Genomic DNA, 19,802 nt, shown 5'->3' with positions numbered 1-19,802 from the left:
GTAGTTTGTGGTTCTCTTAAAACTATATTGAATTAAACTTTTTTTGTTATTTAGCCTAAACCGCCAACTAAAATTAGGTTGTCAAAATAATAGAAACATGCGTCGATGCAACACAACACAATTCAACAGTACTACAAACCATGACCTCTTTAAAACTCATGCTGAATGCCACATCCTTCCTACAGTGTATTCATCACCATTATACACCAGTGTACCTAATGAAGTGGCAAGTGAGCCAAAGTGGTGCATTTATTCAGTGTGCAAGGTGTTTGAAAATGAATTCCTCATGAGACTTTAATTTCACAGTTGCCAAAAAGCTGTTTTAAAGTTCCTCATAATCTCATACTCACACATCCCTCAACCTCAAAAACTATTGATTAACGCTGGCAAAGCCCTTAGATTTTCTGCACATTAACTGAATATAGTAAGTTAATTTTGCCGCCAGCTATAAATACATCGTATGCGGTATGGGTTTAATGTATTTTGAAGATTTAATGAAAAGCAAAGGAGACAGAGACATTTTCTCGTCTTCTTTCTACTTTGATGGGACAGTTCGTGTTTAGTCAAAGCATCTTAATTGCACCACTTTTGTTATAATAACCACAACAGAAGAATTGTACAACTGGGTATTTTTTATTTTTTTTGTAAGTCTAAAGTGCATTTTTGCTATTTAACTGAAACACACATTTTAATAAAAACACACCATGATAAAGCCTACATTTGTTTTTGCTCAGATACACTGAATTTGCATGACTCTTAATTCAAACTAGTTTACCAAAACTGCTGCATACAACCAAGTATTAAATTTGATTAATTTCAGTTCAATTTTATTTACATAGCGTCAATAACAATACAAGTTGTCTCAAAGTTGACGCTTTACAAAATCAAATTAACTTTCCATAAGTCCACAAGTCTTTTTTCAACCTTTAAGTTGATGACCTCATCCACGGCAAGGACAGAGCTGCAATTTTCTGTCCACTTCCTCCACATGCAAATGCTATATTGCTGCCAACATGTTGCTCAAATCAAGATAAAAAATAGTGGACACAAGATGGCAGTGTTAAATCATGGATGTATTTTCCAACTCATAAGGCTCTGTTATTCTGGGCCGCTGACTGCTGTGTGTATTCCTAAGACAGCTCTGGTGGATATTATCCCATATCAGCAGACGATATTTGTGCTGGTAATTTTCATTTTAGAGACCGTTTGGTTTAGGCAGATGGTGCAGATTTAAGCTGTTAAATATTGGGTAGTGTAGATTTCAAACACCAATTGAGTGCATGTTTAATTTGCATGCAACAACATAATTGTATATTTAAAATAGTCTTGTAGGGGTTGATGGTTGACCTTCAGCTCCTTATGTTGACGTACTGAAGTGCCCTCGAGCAAGACACTAAGCCCCAGATTGCGTTGCATAGTTTCATCCTTGCACAAGTACTGTGAAAGTGTGCTTTGTTTTGTAAGACTGAAAAGCACTATAGTGTATGTGTGCACTCAATTTAGTGTATTACATATATTCAGTAGTTTGCACCAGTAGGCTGTAGGTGGGTTTCATTTTTCCAGTGTTTACAGTGTCAAGGTAAGTAAATCATTGTCTTAAAGCATTTTACATTATCATCTGGAATATACACATCACCATAACGCCAAAAGAAACAGACTTGAAGTCATTGTGGTATTAATAAAAAACACATTTTATTTACATAAATTACAAGAAAGCACAAACCGGTTCACCAGAATCTACGTTAAAAACTTCTTGTATATATTACATTTAACAGATTTACTATAATTTACTCCATCGTTGCAAGTAGAATCTTCAAAAACAAGGGATATATGCGACTTTATTGGCATCTCATTTAAAATTGCTACGAGTCAAAGAACAAAATAAAGTAATCGGGACATTGTACTCACAGCACTTTGAGGACAACAAAGTCAGGACGGTCATCTGTCTGACCTCTTCGATATCTGAGACACCTGATTCAGGACTAGTGATTATATAACTCTGTTTACAACGCTCGCCAGAAGAACTCGTGCTGATCTTCACAAGGAGGATGTCGTGGAGTCCACCACCTCTCGTCCGTTACACACCGTCGGAACAACGTTGGAGGCTGAAGCTGAAAAACATTAAAAAATAAAAAAGTTTGTTAGTGCTACACAAACAATGTACATACCGTTTATGTCACATATGCTCCCGAAGTCCCTTTTCCTCAGAAATGATGAATTGGTTGTATGATAATCACATGATGAATTATGTGAGTATCACATTTTGCATTTATCTTAAAACCTTGGTGACCCTCTCTTGTTACACACTCATTTGCCATATTTGTAGAAATGGCAGAAAGGTTGTTTTTTTTATTTTATCTGGTAGAAATCTCCAAACAAGTTGCAACAAATAATTTGTACTTTTACAACAACAGACTTGTTTCTAAGTTTTTGATAATGCTGTATTCCAGGTGATACCTTGAGAAAAACTGGAGCCCGGGCCAGTGGTGACGCTGAAGCGGGTGGTGGCCACCCTGAGGGTGCTGACATTCTTCTGCGGCTGGAACAGGATGATGTGGATCTTCGGAGCGAAGAGGCATCCCAGCACCACCGACCCACTGAGGCTGACAGAGATGCACATGGTGGTGGTCTGCACCTGGAGAAGGACAGGAAAGTAAAAAAAAAAAATGAACTCTCAAAACTAAAACCAGTGTTCAATAAGGAGTTGTCTGTCTTTAAACTCTTACATCTTATAGCTCAGCGATATTCAGCGATACTGTATATACAAATATTGTGTGTAAAAATTCACATTTTTAGCCAAAATGTTGAGAGACATTATCAATCTTAATTTCCTACCAGTTTCAAAACAATGAGAAATTGTTAAATAGATTCCATACATGGGCAATCACACAGCACAGGCATGAAGTAGAGGACAAATTTCACTGCAGTGGAATATTTATGTTAAGAAAAGGGGGTCTGGGAGTCATAAAAGAAACGATAAGCACATATTTTATCGTTCTGAGTCAAGGCTATGAAGGAGGAAGGGGAGGTTAGAGGTGATAAGCGATCTGTTTATTTGCTTGTCAATCAGCTGCTTGACTCGCATTCCTTTTTACGCGTCAGCCTGCCCACGTCTTGCTGTGTGTCATCTGCTCTTTCATTTCCAACCCTCTCGCAGCCTTCTTTTTGTTTTCCTGGATAAGAGGAAACATCGCAGCATCGTGCGGTGCGTGTCAGGTGCACTTCATTTTCACAAGTCACGGCAGGTGTCTGTCATCGCCCCGAATGGTGATGCTGGCGTTAAAATAATGCGGGCAACCAAATGTTCCGGCAAAAAGATACCGAAGCCAACGTGATAGCAGCCAATACAAGTATTAACTTAGGCAGTGATGTAACTGACAGAGAGTCAGTTCACCTCATCTAACTTACATATGAGTATTTAATCAGTTTTACAGAATGGGTTATCATTAGTTAGAGTAATTAACACTGATATAGTGATTGACAAATAAATCATTTAAAGATAGACACTAATCAAGAATATGTTTGAATATGTTTCAACATTAAGATTCATCTCATGCCATCTTTGAGATACACTTCAGTTCCTCAGCTGAAATGTAAATTTGACATATTTTCTTTAGGGTATATATTTGACGTGCAAATGAAAAGTTGCTGTTTACACGTAACGATGTGAACAGAACCAAAGTGCGCGATGGCTAAATGCTCTCTGCTTAATTCAGAAATAGTTTTGGATAAAAACATGGACAGCGCTCCATAGGAATGACCCGTTAAGTGGTTTTAATAATTCACTTGACGTTGCTTTGGTAGAACAGAGGACAAGGAATCTGCCTTTCCAGTCACATTCTGCTCGAGTGTGGAGAGCAGGATGTGGAGCTTGGTTGTTATAGTTTCTGCAGGTGTCTTGTAGTTTTTACTGTGTTGACCTTTTAAGGAATTCCTTTATGTCACAAATACTGCTGCTTCAGATATAAATATCTGTTGTGTATGGTCCTCCATAGGGTCTCAGTGTGGAGATAGAATCCCTCTTTTTATTGGGCTTTATACTCTGTGTGTGTGTTTTTTGAAAATATTTATCGGATGAACCAACCACGAGCCAGTCTAACAAGGTTGGCATGGATGCCTCACCAGTAATTTAGTCTGTGATCTGTTGATATCACAAGATGTTTAATCAATGAGGTCTACATTAGGTCTTCATGCACTTCCTAGTTTGATTCCGTCCATGGCTTCTACATGACAAAATATAATGGGGGTTGGACTAATGTAATATTAATCAAACAAGCTTATCTGACAGAAATTAGACATGGTTCAGAAAAGATCTGATGATAGATGACAGGTGATAGAGATTACTTCAGCGTTTTCTATGAGTCTTGGCTGTAGCGGCTGTTCTATTAGTTGTGTTTTCTGCTTAGATGAGATGACCAGCACTGGCATAAGAGGAACACTCTCTCTCCCCTTGGGATGCGGAGAACATCTTCAATATTTCATATGATAATCAAATGTGTTATTCATGGCTCAGTGGATTGTATTTAGCTTAGTTTAACATTTCATGACCGAGTACATTCCAATCTGTAGCTGTTATTCAGCTGGAGATTTGTGTCAGACCGCAACAACAATTTGAGGTGGGGTGTAAAACTAGGAGAACACTGGTAATCTGTCCCCGCCTGTGAAAAACTAGAGACGCCGCGCCAACTCACTTGCTTCAGTAATTATTCATCGGTCAAAGGGGAGTTTTGCATCTATCTGATGAGCCCGATCGGGCTGTGAATTGTGTTGACTACTGGGCCTGGAGGAAGGGTTCCTTTGAGCCGCACTTCAGTCCCAAGACAGAGAGCACAGCTGGGACTCGGCATCACGGTGTTTCACACTCCATTCCACACAGCTACGCACGGGGACACACAGGGACGTTCAGTTCCCTTTCAGTCCTCATGGTCTTGCCTGCTTCCTCCATGTTTCTGCAGAGGCAGCTGTGTCAGGAGGTTCCTCACTGTCTGTCTTTCCCCACTACCTCTGTCATTGCACTCTGTTAAATCCATCCATCCACCCAGCCACAGTATTTAAGCTATACCACAACTAGAAGTAGGGTTCTGTGTCGAAGAATTGCAATTGACAAATGAATATATTAACTTTTAAGGTAAAATAAGGTAATTAAAGTTTCATAGCACATGTCAATCTTATGAATATGCTAATACAGAGTAATAAATAATATGTTATCCTATTAGCCACAGGAAACTGAAGACATAGCTGACTGTTAAATCAATACAAGCTGACATCAGTTTGGGTTTTCACGCATGTTAAATCCAAATTCAAGCCCAGAAGAAGTCATTACCTGCTGGTATGTATTCTGCTCAGATTTTAACAACCTATAGCCATGTGCACAAATAATATAGTACAAATGATTACCAAAGCCTGTGCGTCATAAGAGACCAGTAACTGATACATGTGCACGTTTATTAGGCAGGTGTAACATTACTAACCCTGTAGTCACTGGCAGTTACGTAGAAGATGGGCTGGAAAGCCAGCCAGATGATGCAGGTGGTGTACATGGTAAACCCGATGAACTTGGCCTCGTTGAAGTTCTCGGGGCATTTGCGGGTCTTGAAGGCGTAGACCGTGCAGAGGATAATGAGGATGCAGTTGTACGTGAGAGACACCAGCATGCTGGAATCCTTGCTGTTACACTTGAGGGTCACCACGTCTCTCCTCTCTGGGCTCACTTCCTTTCTCACCCCTGGCGTCTCCACCAGAAGCCAGACAACCACCACTACCAGCTGGCAGGAGATCAGAGCACCACAGATGGCAACCTGGGAGGCTGGGCTGATAAATCGAGGCCTCTGAGCTCCGTCCTTCACTCCACTGAAGATCCGAGCGATGCGATTGGTCTTGGTTAAGAGGGCTGAGTAGCACACAGCAAAAGAAGTGCCTAAACCTAACCGGCGCAGCGTACACACCGCCGTGGAAGGTTTGGCAATGTAGATGAAGGTCATGCTGTAACACATCAGCACTCCCAGCAGAAGAATGTAGGAGAGCTCACGTCCACTTGCCTTTACCACAGGTGTCTCATTGTGTTTAAGGAAGAGGCCAATAACGAAGAGTGTACACATCATTCCTAGACAGGAGATGGTGACAGGTCCAATGGCCCAGGCATCTTCCCAGCGGATGTACTCCTCGGGCAGGTCGTAACAGCCTGTCAGATTGGCCAGGGGCCACTGTCCAAAGCTGCAATCAGCACAGGTGAACTCATCCTGCAAATACTGGTAGGGTTGACAGGGAATACAGATCCAGCAGCAGACATCTCCCGGCTGCATGCTCTTCACCTCGTTCTTCCTACAGGGGTCGCTACACTGGGAGGTGGGCACAACCTGGCCAGCCCAAGGGATCAGGCTGGTGTTTAAGGTCAGGCTCTGTGCCCAGTAGCCAACGTTACGATAGACATACCGTCCACCCTCTTTGTGGTAGTGGAAAATGTTGTAACGGCCAAGGCTGTCTCCAAAGGCATCAAAGCGGACTACATTCTCTGTGTCTGGGGGACGGAATGGTGCTAAAAGTGAATAAGAAAAAAACATGGTGTTATAAAACAACAGGTGTAATAGTTTCATCAAATGGCAAGTGTGATTATGATGAAAAAGTGCCACAAAGTGAGAACACAGTGCTTTTAATCAAATGTTCTGGGCTATCTTTTGGAGCAACAATACTCATATGTTGCAAAGAATATAACATAAGGTGCATGGTCACTCTGGAAGGACAGCCATATCAGATTTATTTTTTTTTTTTTATGCGTGTGTCTTCTGACATTTTGTTTGTCTCGCAGTATAGAGACAAACAAAATGTGGCTGTGACAGGACACAGGTGCAAACAGTCAATTGACATGATAGAAGTCACAGTTTGAGTCCGTTTACACTGATGGAAAGTTCCCGGATTGAACGATAGAGTAGGATTTCCGGGCAGATGGCACATTATGCAAATAATGTTCGATTTCCTCATTAAATCAAAAACGGAAATAAGAAATTTTGAAAGTCTAGAGGACGCTGACCATACCTTATCAGGAAAGTACCAGACGTATGAGAGGCTGCATGCTTATTTACATTACTGGTTAAGCTACAGATTCATTTCTTTAGTTGTTTGTTTTGTCTCTTAAAGTTAAAAAAGTATTTATCTCTCATTATTTTATACAATATAGGATTAGACTTATTGATGTTATTATGGCATTTCATTTGCATCCTATATGTCCTTTGTAATTGTAATTTTAAAGCTTGTACAGAACTTAGCGGCCTACCTGTTTTTGTGTGTGCTCTCCCTGGGGTGTTGTATCACCTCAAGGGACAGGCTAATTTAAGACTTTCAATCTCTGGACAGTAAAATCCTTTGGGTTTGTATTTTTAATTTTTTTTGAAATTGTGAAGAACAGAAAAGCACAGCTGGATAAGAGCACAGTGTCCCACCTCTGTCTACCATCAATGAAAATGTCAGTATTTCCATAAATCAAAGCCGCTTGTTTACAAAAGTGAGAGCACTTGAATTGTTGAGCCTCTTATTGTGATATGCCAATGAGTTGATGCCAGTACTGCTACGTGTTTTGTGTTGCTGCTTTATGAAGACAAGCAGAAAACAAGTGACATTTGCGTGATCAGTATCTGCAGTGTTCAAACTGAAGAAACACGTCCTCTGTTCAAAATAATGCTGAGAATAGCTGGACGATGATGTGGAAACGGCTTCATCTTTGGTAATTGAATCATTACAGAACGTATAACTGCAGCTGCAGTGTATAAACATCTTGAATTGCTCTTGCACTAATTCAACATTTTGTATGAATTGGTCCAATTAATTTAAACTGATATAACCCAGGCTGGCAGCATCCAATACATGCAGATGGTACTTGAGGAAATGAGGAGGAGGATTTTACAGAGTGTTTACAGATGAACAGTGAGAAATGTGTTTAATTTAAGCGCTACTGTAATAATATTAAGTCATGAAGCTTTTACTCACCCTCAAACTTGACCTTGAGAATGTAGTCCCTGTAAAACTTACGGCCATTTCCAGGTTTAAGAGCTTCACACACCTTTGTGGAGTTGGGACACAGTGCTTGCCTCATGTTATGTAAGGCAGCAGCCATTGCATAGACAGCATTCACTACAAACATGATCTTGGATTCAGGTTGAAACGGAACCTCGCGGAGGGAGTGTTTCCCACAGCCCAGATCATGAAGGCTGCACTGGAACTGGTTTTCCCAAAACTCTCTGAACCAGGGATTCCTGGTGTTGTTGTACGGGTGCAGGCCAGTGAAGTAATCATTAAACTGAGGAATTGGATAGGAAGCCAGTTCAATTGTGAACGCCCCATCTGCCACAGCTTCACTTCCCCTCACCACACTCTCCTGCGCTCCCCAGCCATCACTGGCCACCCAGGTGAAGGTGACGTTCATGCGGTTGGCTGCCACCAGCAGCTCACGGGCGTCTTCGCTGCGCGTGAACAGGATGACCACCTTGGCGTTGGACTTCTGCTGCAGGGAGCGGATCACGTTCTCATAACTCCAGCGGCTCATGGAGCGGCTCACTTTGGCTGAAGTGGCAATGCAAATCTGACGGGCACGAGCCTCCTGCTGGAAGGCGTCGATGCCAGTTTCACCATAGTCACCTTCTGATGCCACCGTCGATACATATGTCCAGTTAAAGTAGCGCAGGATCTCTGCCATGGCCTTGGCCTGGTAGAAGTCTGGGGGCACGGTGCGGGCGAAGTAGTCATATCGTGTCTTGTCGCTTAGCTTGGCACTGGTAGAAGCATAACTGATCTGAGGGATCTGGAAAAGTCGCAGCAGGTTGGCCACCTGGAAGAAGGAAAATAAACCAAGAGGAAAAGTCAGACTTAATTGAGGCTTGATGCAATGTCAGTAAACTAAAAACTGCTGAAAACATACACCTGCTAATTATGGGAATAGTTCTAATTAAGTAAATTAATATATGCAATTAGTTCCTCTCCTGCTGACTGAGTGGTGACATCCGGCATGTAACAACTGTGGGGACTGGCTGCCCACCTCATTATTTGTGATCTGTAATATTTTCAACAACACTAAACACAAAATTCTACTACTAGGTATAATACTATGTGGAAGACTGAGTTTGAGCTACAGATGTTACGCAGAGTGGATTGAATTTACTGTACTACAAAGGAGAAAGTTTTTGCACTTCCTAAGAGAGGAGAGCCGAGCAGACGGGAAGAGACAGAAGCAGAAGAGTGGAGCTGAGGACAGGGATTGTGGAACGAAAGGGTGTCGAAGAATCAAGGAACCACGAAACTTTGCATTTTGTGTGTAATAGGTTTTGCCAGTGTTGTGACACTGTGTGCTAAAGCTGCTACTGACTAGCTCTTGCTTCAGGCACTTCTGTGGAGGCCTAAGGGGAGCCGGTCTGATCAGTCGAAAGAATGCCAGCCTAAATCTGGTTGACTTTAATGCCGACTCTTGCACCAAACACATGGCACTACATCTTGAATGCCAATGAGTCATTCCAGAGAGGAAATTCACATTCAAACACTGGGTTTATTTTATCACTATATGTTGTCATATTGTGACTTTACAAATAGTTTAAAACAGCGTCAATGGCATTTGTAGAATAGAAGGACATGGGAATCGTTTGTATATTTGTATTAGTCAACTCAGATTCCTTATGAAACTACTGTTAAGGGCTTTGCAGTAAGATCGGAAACAGTGGACTGATCAGATAAAACTAAAAAAATAATAAGTAAATCAATAAGAACTATATCGGTGACTTCTTGATGACAATTTTATATGTCTCATTTATTCATGCATACAGTATATCATCTGTATTAACAGCTATTTTTTTTCAAACAGGATCAAATGTCGACCAAGTCCAAGCTGAGCACTGACAGATATAATTACCAATTACCCAATTAAAATGTAGGTTTAAATGTCAGTATTTGGCAATTTAAAGGGCTCCTCTTCAGGCGTATTGGCCACCAAAAGACTGATATGAATGGAGAACATCCAGCGTATTTTAAGGAGCGACTAAATGTGCCAGTAGATAGAAACAGGCCAAGTCAAACGAGATGGCTTCTTTGATTATAACTTAAAATAAAACAGAGCCATACACTGAGGTATCACGTAAATCGACTCTGATGTGGCTCAAAGGATTTTAATCACGAAATCTTTGCTATTCTGCGGGATCACAGAGAGATGAATATTAAATGAACCAATGGCAGTGATTTCCAGGCCGCTGGATTTATTGGAATTAATGAGGGGCAGGTTTCGCACACAAAACAAAACGCGGCAGCAGAACCCGCGGCGGCCGGCTTAGATTGTTTCACCACCACGCCAACAATGACACGTTGCACTATCTCACCAGTTCAAGCCTGTCCCTGACTCATCTGTGGGGCAAATGAAAAACGAAATGAAAATCTAGATTGTTGGAACACATGAGAGAGTATTTCACATCGGTTCAAAGGTTGCCTTCCCCTGGGAGCTTCGGGTCAGGTAGAGAAACTGATTATGCAGACAGGCTAATAATCGCATTTCTACATAAAATCGTCTCTCTCCCTAAACCTCCTTGACAGCCCTTCTCAACATGTGGTGAAACAGCTGGCAGCAGCGCGCTTGCTCTGGTTTGAAGAAATCAGAGTGTGATCTAAAGGGGCAAGTGACACGTACACACTGATTAATCATGTTTAATTCTCTATTAAAAACTTCAAAACCAATTCTCATTATGATAATTTACAACGAGAGCCTTCTCTATAAAATCCCTCGTAATTGCATGTGAGTACTTTTCCTAACAATAGATGTGCTCTCTGACTTATTTGAGGGTACTGAACTTGTCTTTACTTTCACCCTCCCAACAAGTATATAGATATATAGATTATTTTTTTTTTTTTACAGTATGACTTCAGCAGAAGACAACTTCTTATCACAATAATAAAAGAAAAGATGAGAATGGAAGTCAGGTTTTATGATTTCAAACCCAATCCCTGAATATAAATAGATCACTTTCCCTGATGTTTCATTAAAAAAAAGTCCCAGAATGTATCTGCACCCAAAAAACATCCCTTTTTTCTAAATTTCTCTTTCCTCTCCTCCTCCTCCTCCTCCTCCAGTATGTGATGAGAAAATAACATGTAGGATGTTTGCAGTTCAGTTCAAGAAACACACAAACAGATCTCTAGATGATAGAGATCATTTAAAGCCTGCAATATTTGCTTGATGGTAATTAGTTTGACTGAATAGTTCTACTTTGGAAATAAATTAACTTCTTCACGAAATCTAGCCCTTCTTTTTATGTTATAATACAAAAGGCAGTCATAAAGGCTGAGAGGGTTCATGCTGGGAAGATACAGAGGCTCCTTCTGGGATTTGAATCTAGGCCAGTAAGACTACATGTGGTTCTTAAGCTTCAGGTCTTAACCATCCCTGAGCACTGAGCCGTTCTAGACAATGGAGGCACAGAACATATGTAGGTGCATTAACATGTCAGCTGGTGTTCAGCCAACTGAAGGGTCAGTCACCCATAGGTTTCTACATCCAAACCTGTAGGAAAAGGAAAGAAGGGATCTTTACCAAATGCTGATGATACATGATGGATTTTTTTAGTTATTTTATTTATTTTTCTTTCTTTTTTAAATGAAAACAGAAGAATCAACTTCGATTTAAATTATTTTTACAACATCAAAGCTACTGAGAGGAAAAGTTTAAGAAGTTAACATTTTTTACTGTACATCGATAGTATATTATAGTTCATCTAAAATGTATTGAATATGTGTAGCCTGTGATATCAATACATTGGTATCCTGGGATAGTTGTGTTCATAATTTTCAGTCCTGCTGAAATTTCTCAATGCTCACACTCGTGAATGAGTAATTTACCCAGCGTGGTATTAAAAGGCGCTCTAATCCACTTACGTGTGGCTTATGAAAGGTTGTAAAACACAGTGGCAGACGTGACAATGATACAACAGGCTTATTGGAAATCATTATATAGATGTTCCCATGGCTTATATGAAGAGCCAAGACCGGCACGCCTGCCAAAGCTTGTTACTGGCACATTTTAGCATGTGCTAGATTTAGTGTAGAGACCACTTATAGAGTTTAGCCACTTAACCAATATGTATCTTAAACAAGGGAGACCTCAGTCACAAAGCATAGACTGTATATAAATATGGACTACATCTCACCACTTCCTTGCACTGGCCAAATTGATGCTATTTTCCTAGGGATATGGGCGGTGCCATCTTATGACTTTGGAGCCAGAGTCTGCACAGTACGGTCCAAGAGTGTAGCCACACAGAACGGCGATATCGTTGTCCCAGTTCCGCCAGACTATTTGTGTTTGCATTTAATTAATACTACGCTCTGCTCTACCTCCACCAGTAACAAGTAAATGTTGGATTATACACTCTACTTGTTTTTTTTTTGTTGTTTTTTTTTTACAACTCTCATGATCCGTACTTTAGGAGTGGTTGGCATGACAACTGGTAGTTGCCATTATGTCATATCCTGTTTCTATAGCACCAAATAACTAACTAAAACGAAACTCATCCAAAAAACTGACCCTTGAACATGCATCAACATTATATTAACTACCTAAAATGACAGAAACCATCAGTGGAAGAAAAATTATTTGTATTTTAGTGTTTTAGTTTGGCACAAGTTCAATCCACTAACATAGTGGAGGTGGAGCTTATGACTTATACTGCAGCCAGTCACCAGGGGGAGATCTACTTGCTTTGGCTTCACTTTTGAGGAGCAGTTCCGCGTCCATCTTTATACTGTCTATGGTTAAAAGGAGCACAACATTACATAGTAGAGCACTAGAGGAGCTTGATTGAATCACATGACACCAGATGATTTGAGCCAAGAGGGCGAGTGTCATGACTTAAGTCTGCAGGAAATATGTTTATATTCTGCAGTTATGGTTGTTTAGCAGTTTGCAGCGAAGGATGTTGTGGCTTCCTGTGTATAGCTACAGATTTTAAAATCTGGAAATTAAAAGGAAATTAAAAGGTGAAAGATTTACATTTTAGTTTTAGCTAATGTAGTTATTTCACCTTCTGGCTGTCTACGTCTTACAGGCATGTACTCACAGGAAATGTATATGCATGTAATTTAATCATTCCACAGATGAGTAAACTCTCTAACTGTATTTTATTTAGTCTATAATACTAACAAGAAAGGCAAACGATCAGCCGTTTGGCCTTTCTTGTGTTGATGCAGAATCGAGTGTTTAAAATTTCAGCCATACTCCACGATTTACTGTCTCACACATTCATCCTGCCTCAGACAGAACCTTATTTAATTTAATTAAGAATATTAAGAAGTGGCCTATTGTGGATTTGCAGTGCAGGGTCTGGCACTGAGCAGATTACTGTGAATGCGGTTTCCTCCCGAGCCCTGAGAGCTGACACGACCTGGTAGCTGGATTCGATACAGAGATGGCGTGTAACAGGATTGTTTTTTTGTTTTGTTTTTTCAGCTGTTTCCATACAGGTACCCTTAAAGCACCAGCCAGCATCATGAAATAAAAATAATTCTGGCTTTTTATGTAGGAAATGTCAAAATGTATTTATGCAACACAGCAGAAATTCTTTTGACAAAAGTCATAAAAGTCCAAACATTTATCTATTTTAGCAAGAAAATTACTGACATTTTTTATTTATTATTTATACACTGGACATGTTTTGCCTTTACATAGCATTTTCTTTCTTCAATATATGGTTGGATTTTATGGGTGCTGCAGCACATATCCAGTACACTTCATGCATATTTTGGCGTGCTAACCATTGCATTGAATGGAGGAGAGGCATTAAAGAGAAATGAAATACAAACCAAGCTAAAGATGTACAGGAACAGGAGGAGAGTGTCCTGGTCCAGGAAATATCAGGCCTACTTTGTAGAGATGTCATGATTTTTTTCTACATGAAAAGCCCATCTGCTCTTCCCAGAAGACTGTCTCAGTGTGCTTCTACAGCAATAACACTGTATTCCCAAAGCAGCAGTCCTTAGCTCCACTCAGTATCACACATATACGGCCCACTGCAGCACTGGGAAATGCTCAGGCAGACGCATACATGGGGGTCGGACGTGCGTGCGCATACAGCACATGTGTAGAGTTATCATTAGACGATGCGCTGGATCATTATTAGTTTATTTCTTGTGATTTAGTTGCTTGGCAACGGCTTTAACAGGGTGGAACTTAGAGCAAGGATGTTTTTTTTGATCAGGTCCTGCACCCTGAATCCTGCTGGATATTATGAATCTCCTTTACGCTGCAGTGGTCTTTCGCAGCCCCCAGAGTCATGCAACCGTTCAAAGTGCGCCGCATGTTAAGCTATGGCTGCACTTCGACTCGTTTACAATGTCAGTAACTCAGCTCTGACATGCCCTCGCTTCCATTCGTTTAATTTCTGCCCTCTGCATTTTCATCTCTTCGCAAGCAATTCTGTGCAAACATCACAAGCAGAGCATTCAAGCGGAAGGACCTGTTAAGTTTAAAAATCCACATCCAAGCACATGCGCAGCTGACCAAATTGGGGCTCAGCACACTTGACGCCATCCTGTCATTCGTGTCTCGTGTCAGGAAACGTTCACTGAGTTCGCGTGGCGGACATGATATGAATTTCAACTGCACAAATAGTGGATTCTGCCAAGCCACTGAATAATCCAATCACATGTGAATTATTTACCATTTCAGAGCACGTTCTTTACTTTTATCCATGAATAATGCAACCCCACTGCATGGCTTTACTGATACGTTTCATCTTTATCGTTCTCTCCTGCGTGAATTCCGTCACGTGTGTGTCCGTGTTTAAATTCTTTGTATGACTCATGCATGCGCCGTCTACCTGAGGAGGTAGACAACTCTATAGATAGGTTTGTTTGCGGGTGATAAAAATGAGATTCTTGAGGTTGCTTAAAGCTCATAAGTTTACTTCATAATTTTTTTTACTCGCACAGTCCAGTCTGTCAAGTATGTCAAGGGGAGTGTTCGTAGCAGGATCGATATCTTTATAATCCTTTTGAATGCGTCCTCCTGTCTCATTAATCAACTACAAGGACCACATCTTAGACAGTGTGCTGAAATATTCCACAGAGACGCCATTAAAGTCAAAGAGCTTTCATCCAAATACCCTAGAACAAGCCTTGATTCTGCTCCCAGACAGCAAAGATCACAGCAGGTTATTTTTTTTTCTCTGTTTCCAGATTGGTTCCAGACATTTCCTCTATCTGTGTTTCATGTTTTTTCATATTTTATTTTATTTTTTTTTTTTTTGAGTATTTGAAATTCCATAGGTGATTAGGATGTTTTTCCCAGGGATGATTTCTTGCCAGTGAGTCATATTTAGCAGCAAAGGCTGCTGCTGTCAGGCTAACAAAAGTGGAATCCCGTCCATGTATTAATCAGGAGCCAGCCCCGAGGCTAGATGTTTCTGGACAGTAATTGTAGACTATAAATACCCAGATTAACCCACACATTTAGGACACTGCAGAGCCAGAAAATGGATCTTCCTGCTTGAAAACAGTGATACCCAGGGAAATTCAAATAACACAATGCCAGACTGATAAAAATCCCTGGTAGTATCTTATGCTTCATGCATTTTTTGCTCAAAGTATGCGGGTAAACAAGTATCTTGTGACTGCTTCAGGGTCATTTCTCACCTTCCACCGATGACCTGCTGTTCAGATAAACCATAAATATTTCTGCGAGTACATTCGATCAAATGGTCCAGATGGCACCACAGACTTCCCTCTAACTGTTTAAGATACAGGCTTTGGTTGTCAAACGCTTTTGACGCCATATGATGCCATGTGACTCACTCCATCTCCTTCCTTCCGTGATCATATCAGCCCAGTCAGTGTCTCAGTGTTTCTGTGAAACATGATCTCTGCATCCTCTGTGCGCGAGCACACCTCTGCCAAACTACCAGACAGCCCGGCTGCAACCACAGATGGGGAAGACAGGACCTAGCCTTGCAAGAGCGTCACAGAACTTCGCCTCCACACTTAACCCAATCTGGGCCCATGTAACGCCAGCCTGGCTCGGCCTGCGGCCAGATCCGCCCCCATATCTGCGATTGTCACACCACAACACCAGCGGCACAGCACCACGCTCCTTCATTGTGACAGATTTAGACAGCACTCGGCGTTCTCGCCACCTGTCAGTTTGCCATGTTCAGCCATGTCACCATAGTGATAAGGGTCTTTAAACTAATATAGTTACTTGCCCTCCGATTGCCTTGCCTTCAGGGTGAAATGCACACATCTGTATTAACCACCTGCCGTTCACGCATGAGGGCAGGCATCGTAACCTTTCACACAGCCAGGGCCTGGCTGGTTCACTCAAAGGTCTGACAGGCTGTATGTTCTAACCATACTGTTACAAAGGACAGATATATTATGTGGAGATGTTGTCTAGCTGCAGCGTAAAACTCCTCATGCCCCAAATGCATATCTTTGTGTAATAACATTGCCCCAGAAAAGAGCAGGAGACTAGCAAGTCTAAGCAGATATAAGCTTGTTTTCAAAGGCCACCTCTCACAACACACACTTTATTCAAAACATTAGTAAGATTGAATATTATTATCTGGTCACAGTTCATTTTCTGAAGCTAGCAAGTCAGTAAGAAATGAAGACGTGAGCTAATTTACTGCCATGATTAGACGCTCACCAGCCAGCCAAGATAAAGAGCAAGAGGTAGCCCACCTCAAGAATGGACTTCATTACGCTATGAAGAGTTATTCATGGTGAGAAAGTGAACTGTGTCCTGTGTCCTGTGGTGTACGCCTGCTGATGAGGAAGGTTCAGTGAGAAGCTAGGGCAGACCCGAGACCTCAGGCTTGTAATAGTACATCCATAAATTATCACAAGACAAGGGCACTCTCTGAGGAGCCCCAGATGCAGGGTTTTGCTAAAATTACAGCTCGTTTATCAAATCCTTTATTTCCAAACCGTCCTTTACACCAGGAATCCCTTTATAGGTGCTCTGAATCCTCCTCTTACATCATTTCTCTGGAGCTCTCCACCTGGACCATGCATCACTTTGCTGCACCGTGCGTTTGGCATTGTGTTTTGTCAGGACGATAAACACAGATGCTTCGTAGGAGGAGGAACAATAAACCAAACATAGTTTTTACAGTAGCATTTGCACATGTAAGCGTAAGGAGAGGTATCAGCTTATTTTCAATGTGCTGCTTTAAACTTTTCAACAAACTCTGTAGAGGGTTTTCACTACAGTGCACTAAAGCCATGCTGTATTTTATTTATTGTGTTGACACGCCAGTCACTGTAGTCTACTAATCAAGTCAAAGAAATCTGCTAGGATTCCCTTACAGCGGATCCTCCTGAAATACGTAATGAGTTTCCTACAGATATGTTGTTTATCTGAATCCATTTATTATGTCTGGATGGGCAGAAGTGTGTTTCTGCCTTCAAACAAGCATCTGTCTGTAACATGATGCTTTTCGTCTCAAGTGAGGTGAACCGTACCCTTCAGCAGAGACAGCAGACTCAGTCCCGCTGGCTTTCTGATCCAGGGTGATGAGTTTGACTTAACGCTTTGAGCCATGTATGTTTGAGGATATTTACAAATCTCAATTCCACGGTGGGACAAAGCATCCCTTTTCCCAGCGACTTGCGATTAATCACTGATGCCATATTTCAGCTGAAGATTTGGAGACCCAATTAGCAGAGCTTTCATCGCATCAGCTCGAGTGAGCCGAGGGGAGCGCTGCTGCTGGGAGTAATCATGCCGTCACTAGTCATCCTGTCAGGCCGTCCTGAGTGCAACATCTGTAGCGTGTCTGCCTCTGACAGGACGTCTGCTGAAGTGTGAATTACCAGGAAAGAGTAAGAGATCTTCTAAATTAGATCAGCCGAGCGTATGAGCGTACAGGTAAACAGATCCTCCTTGCGGAACCGATACTCATTAACTCCCTGTGTTAACATCTCGCAAGGGGTAATTGCACGTGGTACTTACGTCTAAATGGACAGTTATATGACAATCCATCACACTCACTCTTGTGCTGGCACTCCTCTCCTCTCTCAAGCCTGCAGAAGCTGCTGATAGTGAAATGTCCCTTTCATAATTGCGCTGTCTTACAAAATTAATGAAGCTACTCATCTCATGGAATAAAACAAACTTGATTTTCAACAGCAAATTGGAAATTAATTATTGTATAATAGATACAGTGTGGGGAGCCTGCGCTGTGTGCGCTGATTTATTCCTACCTGGATGGAGACATCACTGTAGGAGCCTCCTATAACCCCGGAGATAGCCAGAGGAACGTCGTCGTGGATGGCGTAGGAGCCATCGGGGCACGTGTACTCGCTGTCATCCACTTTGGTGAGGGAGGCCCTGACAAACTCTAGAGACTGCTCTAGAGCGTAGGTGTCCTTAGAGCACGTGTCCAGTATGTGAGCTCCCAGTCTGATGCCAGGAAGGATGCGCTCATCCTTGTTGATTTCATCTAATGCCAGCAGCATGGCCTCCAGTCTCTGGATCCCTCTCTGAGCATTGATCTTCCCACAGTCCTCTGCCCCCTCACCCTTCTGGTGCACAGGGAACAGGCCACCAATCATCAAATCTCCCTCCAGCGTGATCTCCCTCTTGGAGTCCGTGTTGTAACCCACCACAGGCAAACCCTGGGGAGTCTGGGCAAAGAGAGACACACATAAGCACAGCAGGCTGAGGTGGGACAGCCAGAGGGGTCGGGGCACAGGGCGCACCCCCAACACAGGGGATTTCCCCAATGACATATCCCTGGGCAAAGCAAGGTCACCGTCCCGCCTTGTGGTTTCTGGTCAGGGTCTGGTCAGCTTTTGATGACGGCGCCACTGAAAATGAGAACAGTAAGGCGCGGCAGCACCACCAGATCTCAAAGCACCGGTGTTCTTATTCGGACAGAGGCCATTTACTGCGTCATTGCCATCCTCTTGCTTCTTCTCTTCTTCAGAGTGTTTGTAGATTACAGCCTGCAGATCAAACAGAGAGAAATTCAGTCACAGCTTTTGAGCTGAAGTACAATGAATCCTTTCTCTCAAAAACATTGTGTGTGCCAGGGACTGACTCGTCCCATGGAGATATTTGGCATCACCATCACCAAATATTTGTATCCTTTTGTGCATATGGATATTAGACATGACAAGCAAGACAGAAAAGAACAAAGAGTGTTACTTTGTTAACTGCCATCTACGCTGATGAGTCTACTTTGACCATTTTTTTTTACTGTTACCATTTAATCTGGGCCTGTTATAGATTAGAATAGGTAAGGGCAGCATGTTATTCACAAATCTTCATCTTATGAAGTGTTGTCAGAAGCTCGAGGACAGAGTTTACCATTAGAGCAGAGTTCACTGAGGACAAGATGAACATCGCCTGAATGGTTTTCTCGTGTTCTGGAGCAGCTCACGGTCAACCCCTCGACGTTAGAGGCCTCATTTAGAGCATGTTGGTTACGTTTTCAGACTAATTTTCTCTACTGCTTCTGTTCCATCGTCTGTGTGACCTAACGTTGCGTTTCTGCCGCGGCAGATGATTGTACAACTCTTTTATAATCACATGTGCACATGCTCCTGCACACCGAAAGTCTGCAGAGATAACAAATCCTGTCCCCAAGGAGCGTTTTGTCAAATCACATTAAACGCTCACGCGGTCTCACAAAAGCACAGTTTATGCTCGACAAAAGCAAAATCAACATGGAAATAACAAGAGATAAATGCTGAGGTCTATTTCTAGCGTTCATTTTGTGGCCAGCGGGTTGAATTAGTGGCATTTTTGTCAAGAGCTTCATAAACCCATTCATTTGTTTAGCAGT

The 19,802-nt window shown here is 41.9% G+C and overlaps 1 protein-coding gene across 3 annotated transcripts; it reads right to left on the bottom strand.

The window, feature by feature from the left end:
- Window positions 1–1,709: 1,709 nt before the first annotated feature.
- On the bottom strand, window positions 1,710–19,105 carry grm2a (glutamate receptor, metabotropic 2a). 3 transcript variants are annotated; one of them, XM_084543050.1, is made up of 5 exons: window positions 18,217–19,105; window positions 7,981–8,866; window positions 5,472–6,535; window positions 2,458–2,635; window positions 1,710–2,111 (listed from the first exon to the last, which is right to left on the bottom strand). In XM_084543050.1, the coding sequence occupies exons 1-5, from the start codon at window positions 18,742–18,744 to the stop codon at window positions 2,038–2,040; spliced, it is 2,730 nt and encodes a 909-aa protein (XP_084399176.1). In that variant the 5' UTR covers window positions 18,745–19,105; the 3' UTR covers window positions 1,710–2,037. The 3 variants fall into 3 exon arrangements, with proteins under 3 accessions (XP_084399176.1, XP_084399177.1, XP_084399178.1); XM_084543051.1 differs by having other exon boundaries at window positions 7,981–8,818; XM_084543052.1 differs by having other exon boundaries at window positions 1,710–2,105; window positions 7,981–8,818.
- Window positions 19,106–19,802: the final 697 nt, after the last annotated feature.

This window comes from Chelon labrosus, assembly GCF_963514085.1.
Source record: "Chelon labrosus genome assembly, chromosome: 4".
NCBI lineage: Eukaryota > Metazoa > Chordata > Actinopteri > Mugiliformes > Mugilidae > Chelon > Chelon labrosus.
The sequence above is the reverse complement of the archived record's forward strand: the minus strand, read 5'-3'. Positions and strand labels throughout refer to the sequence as shown.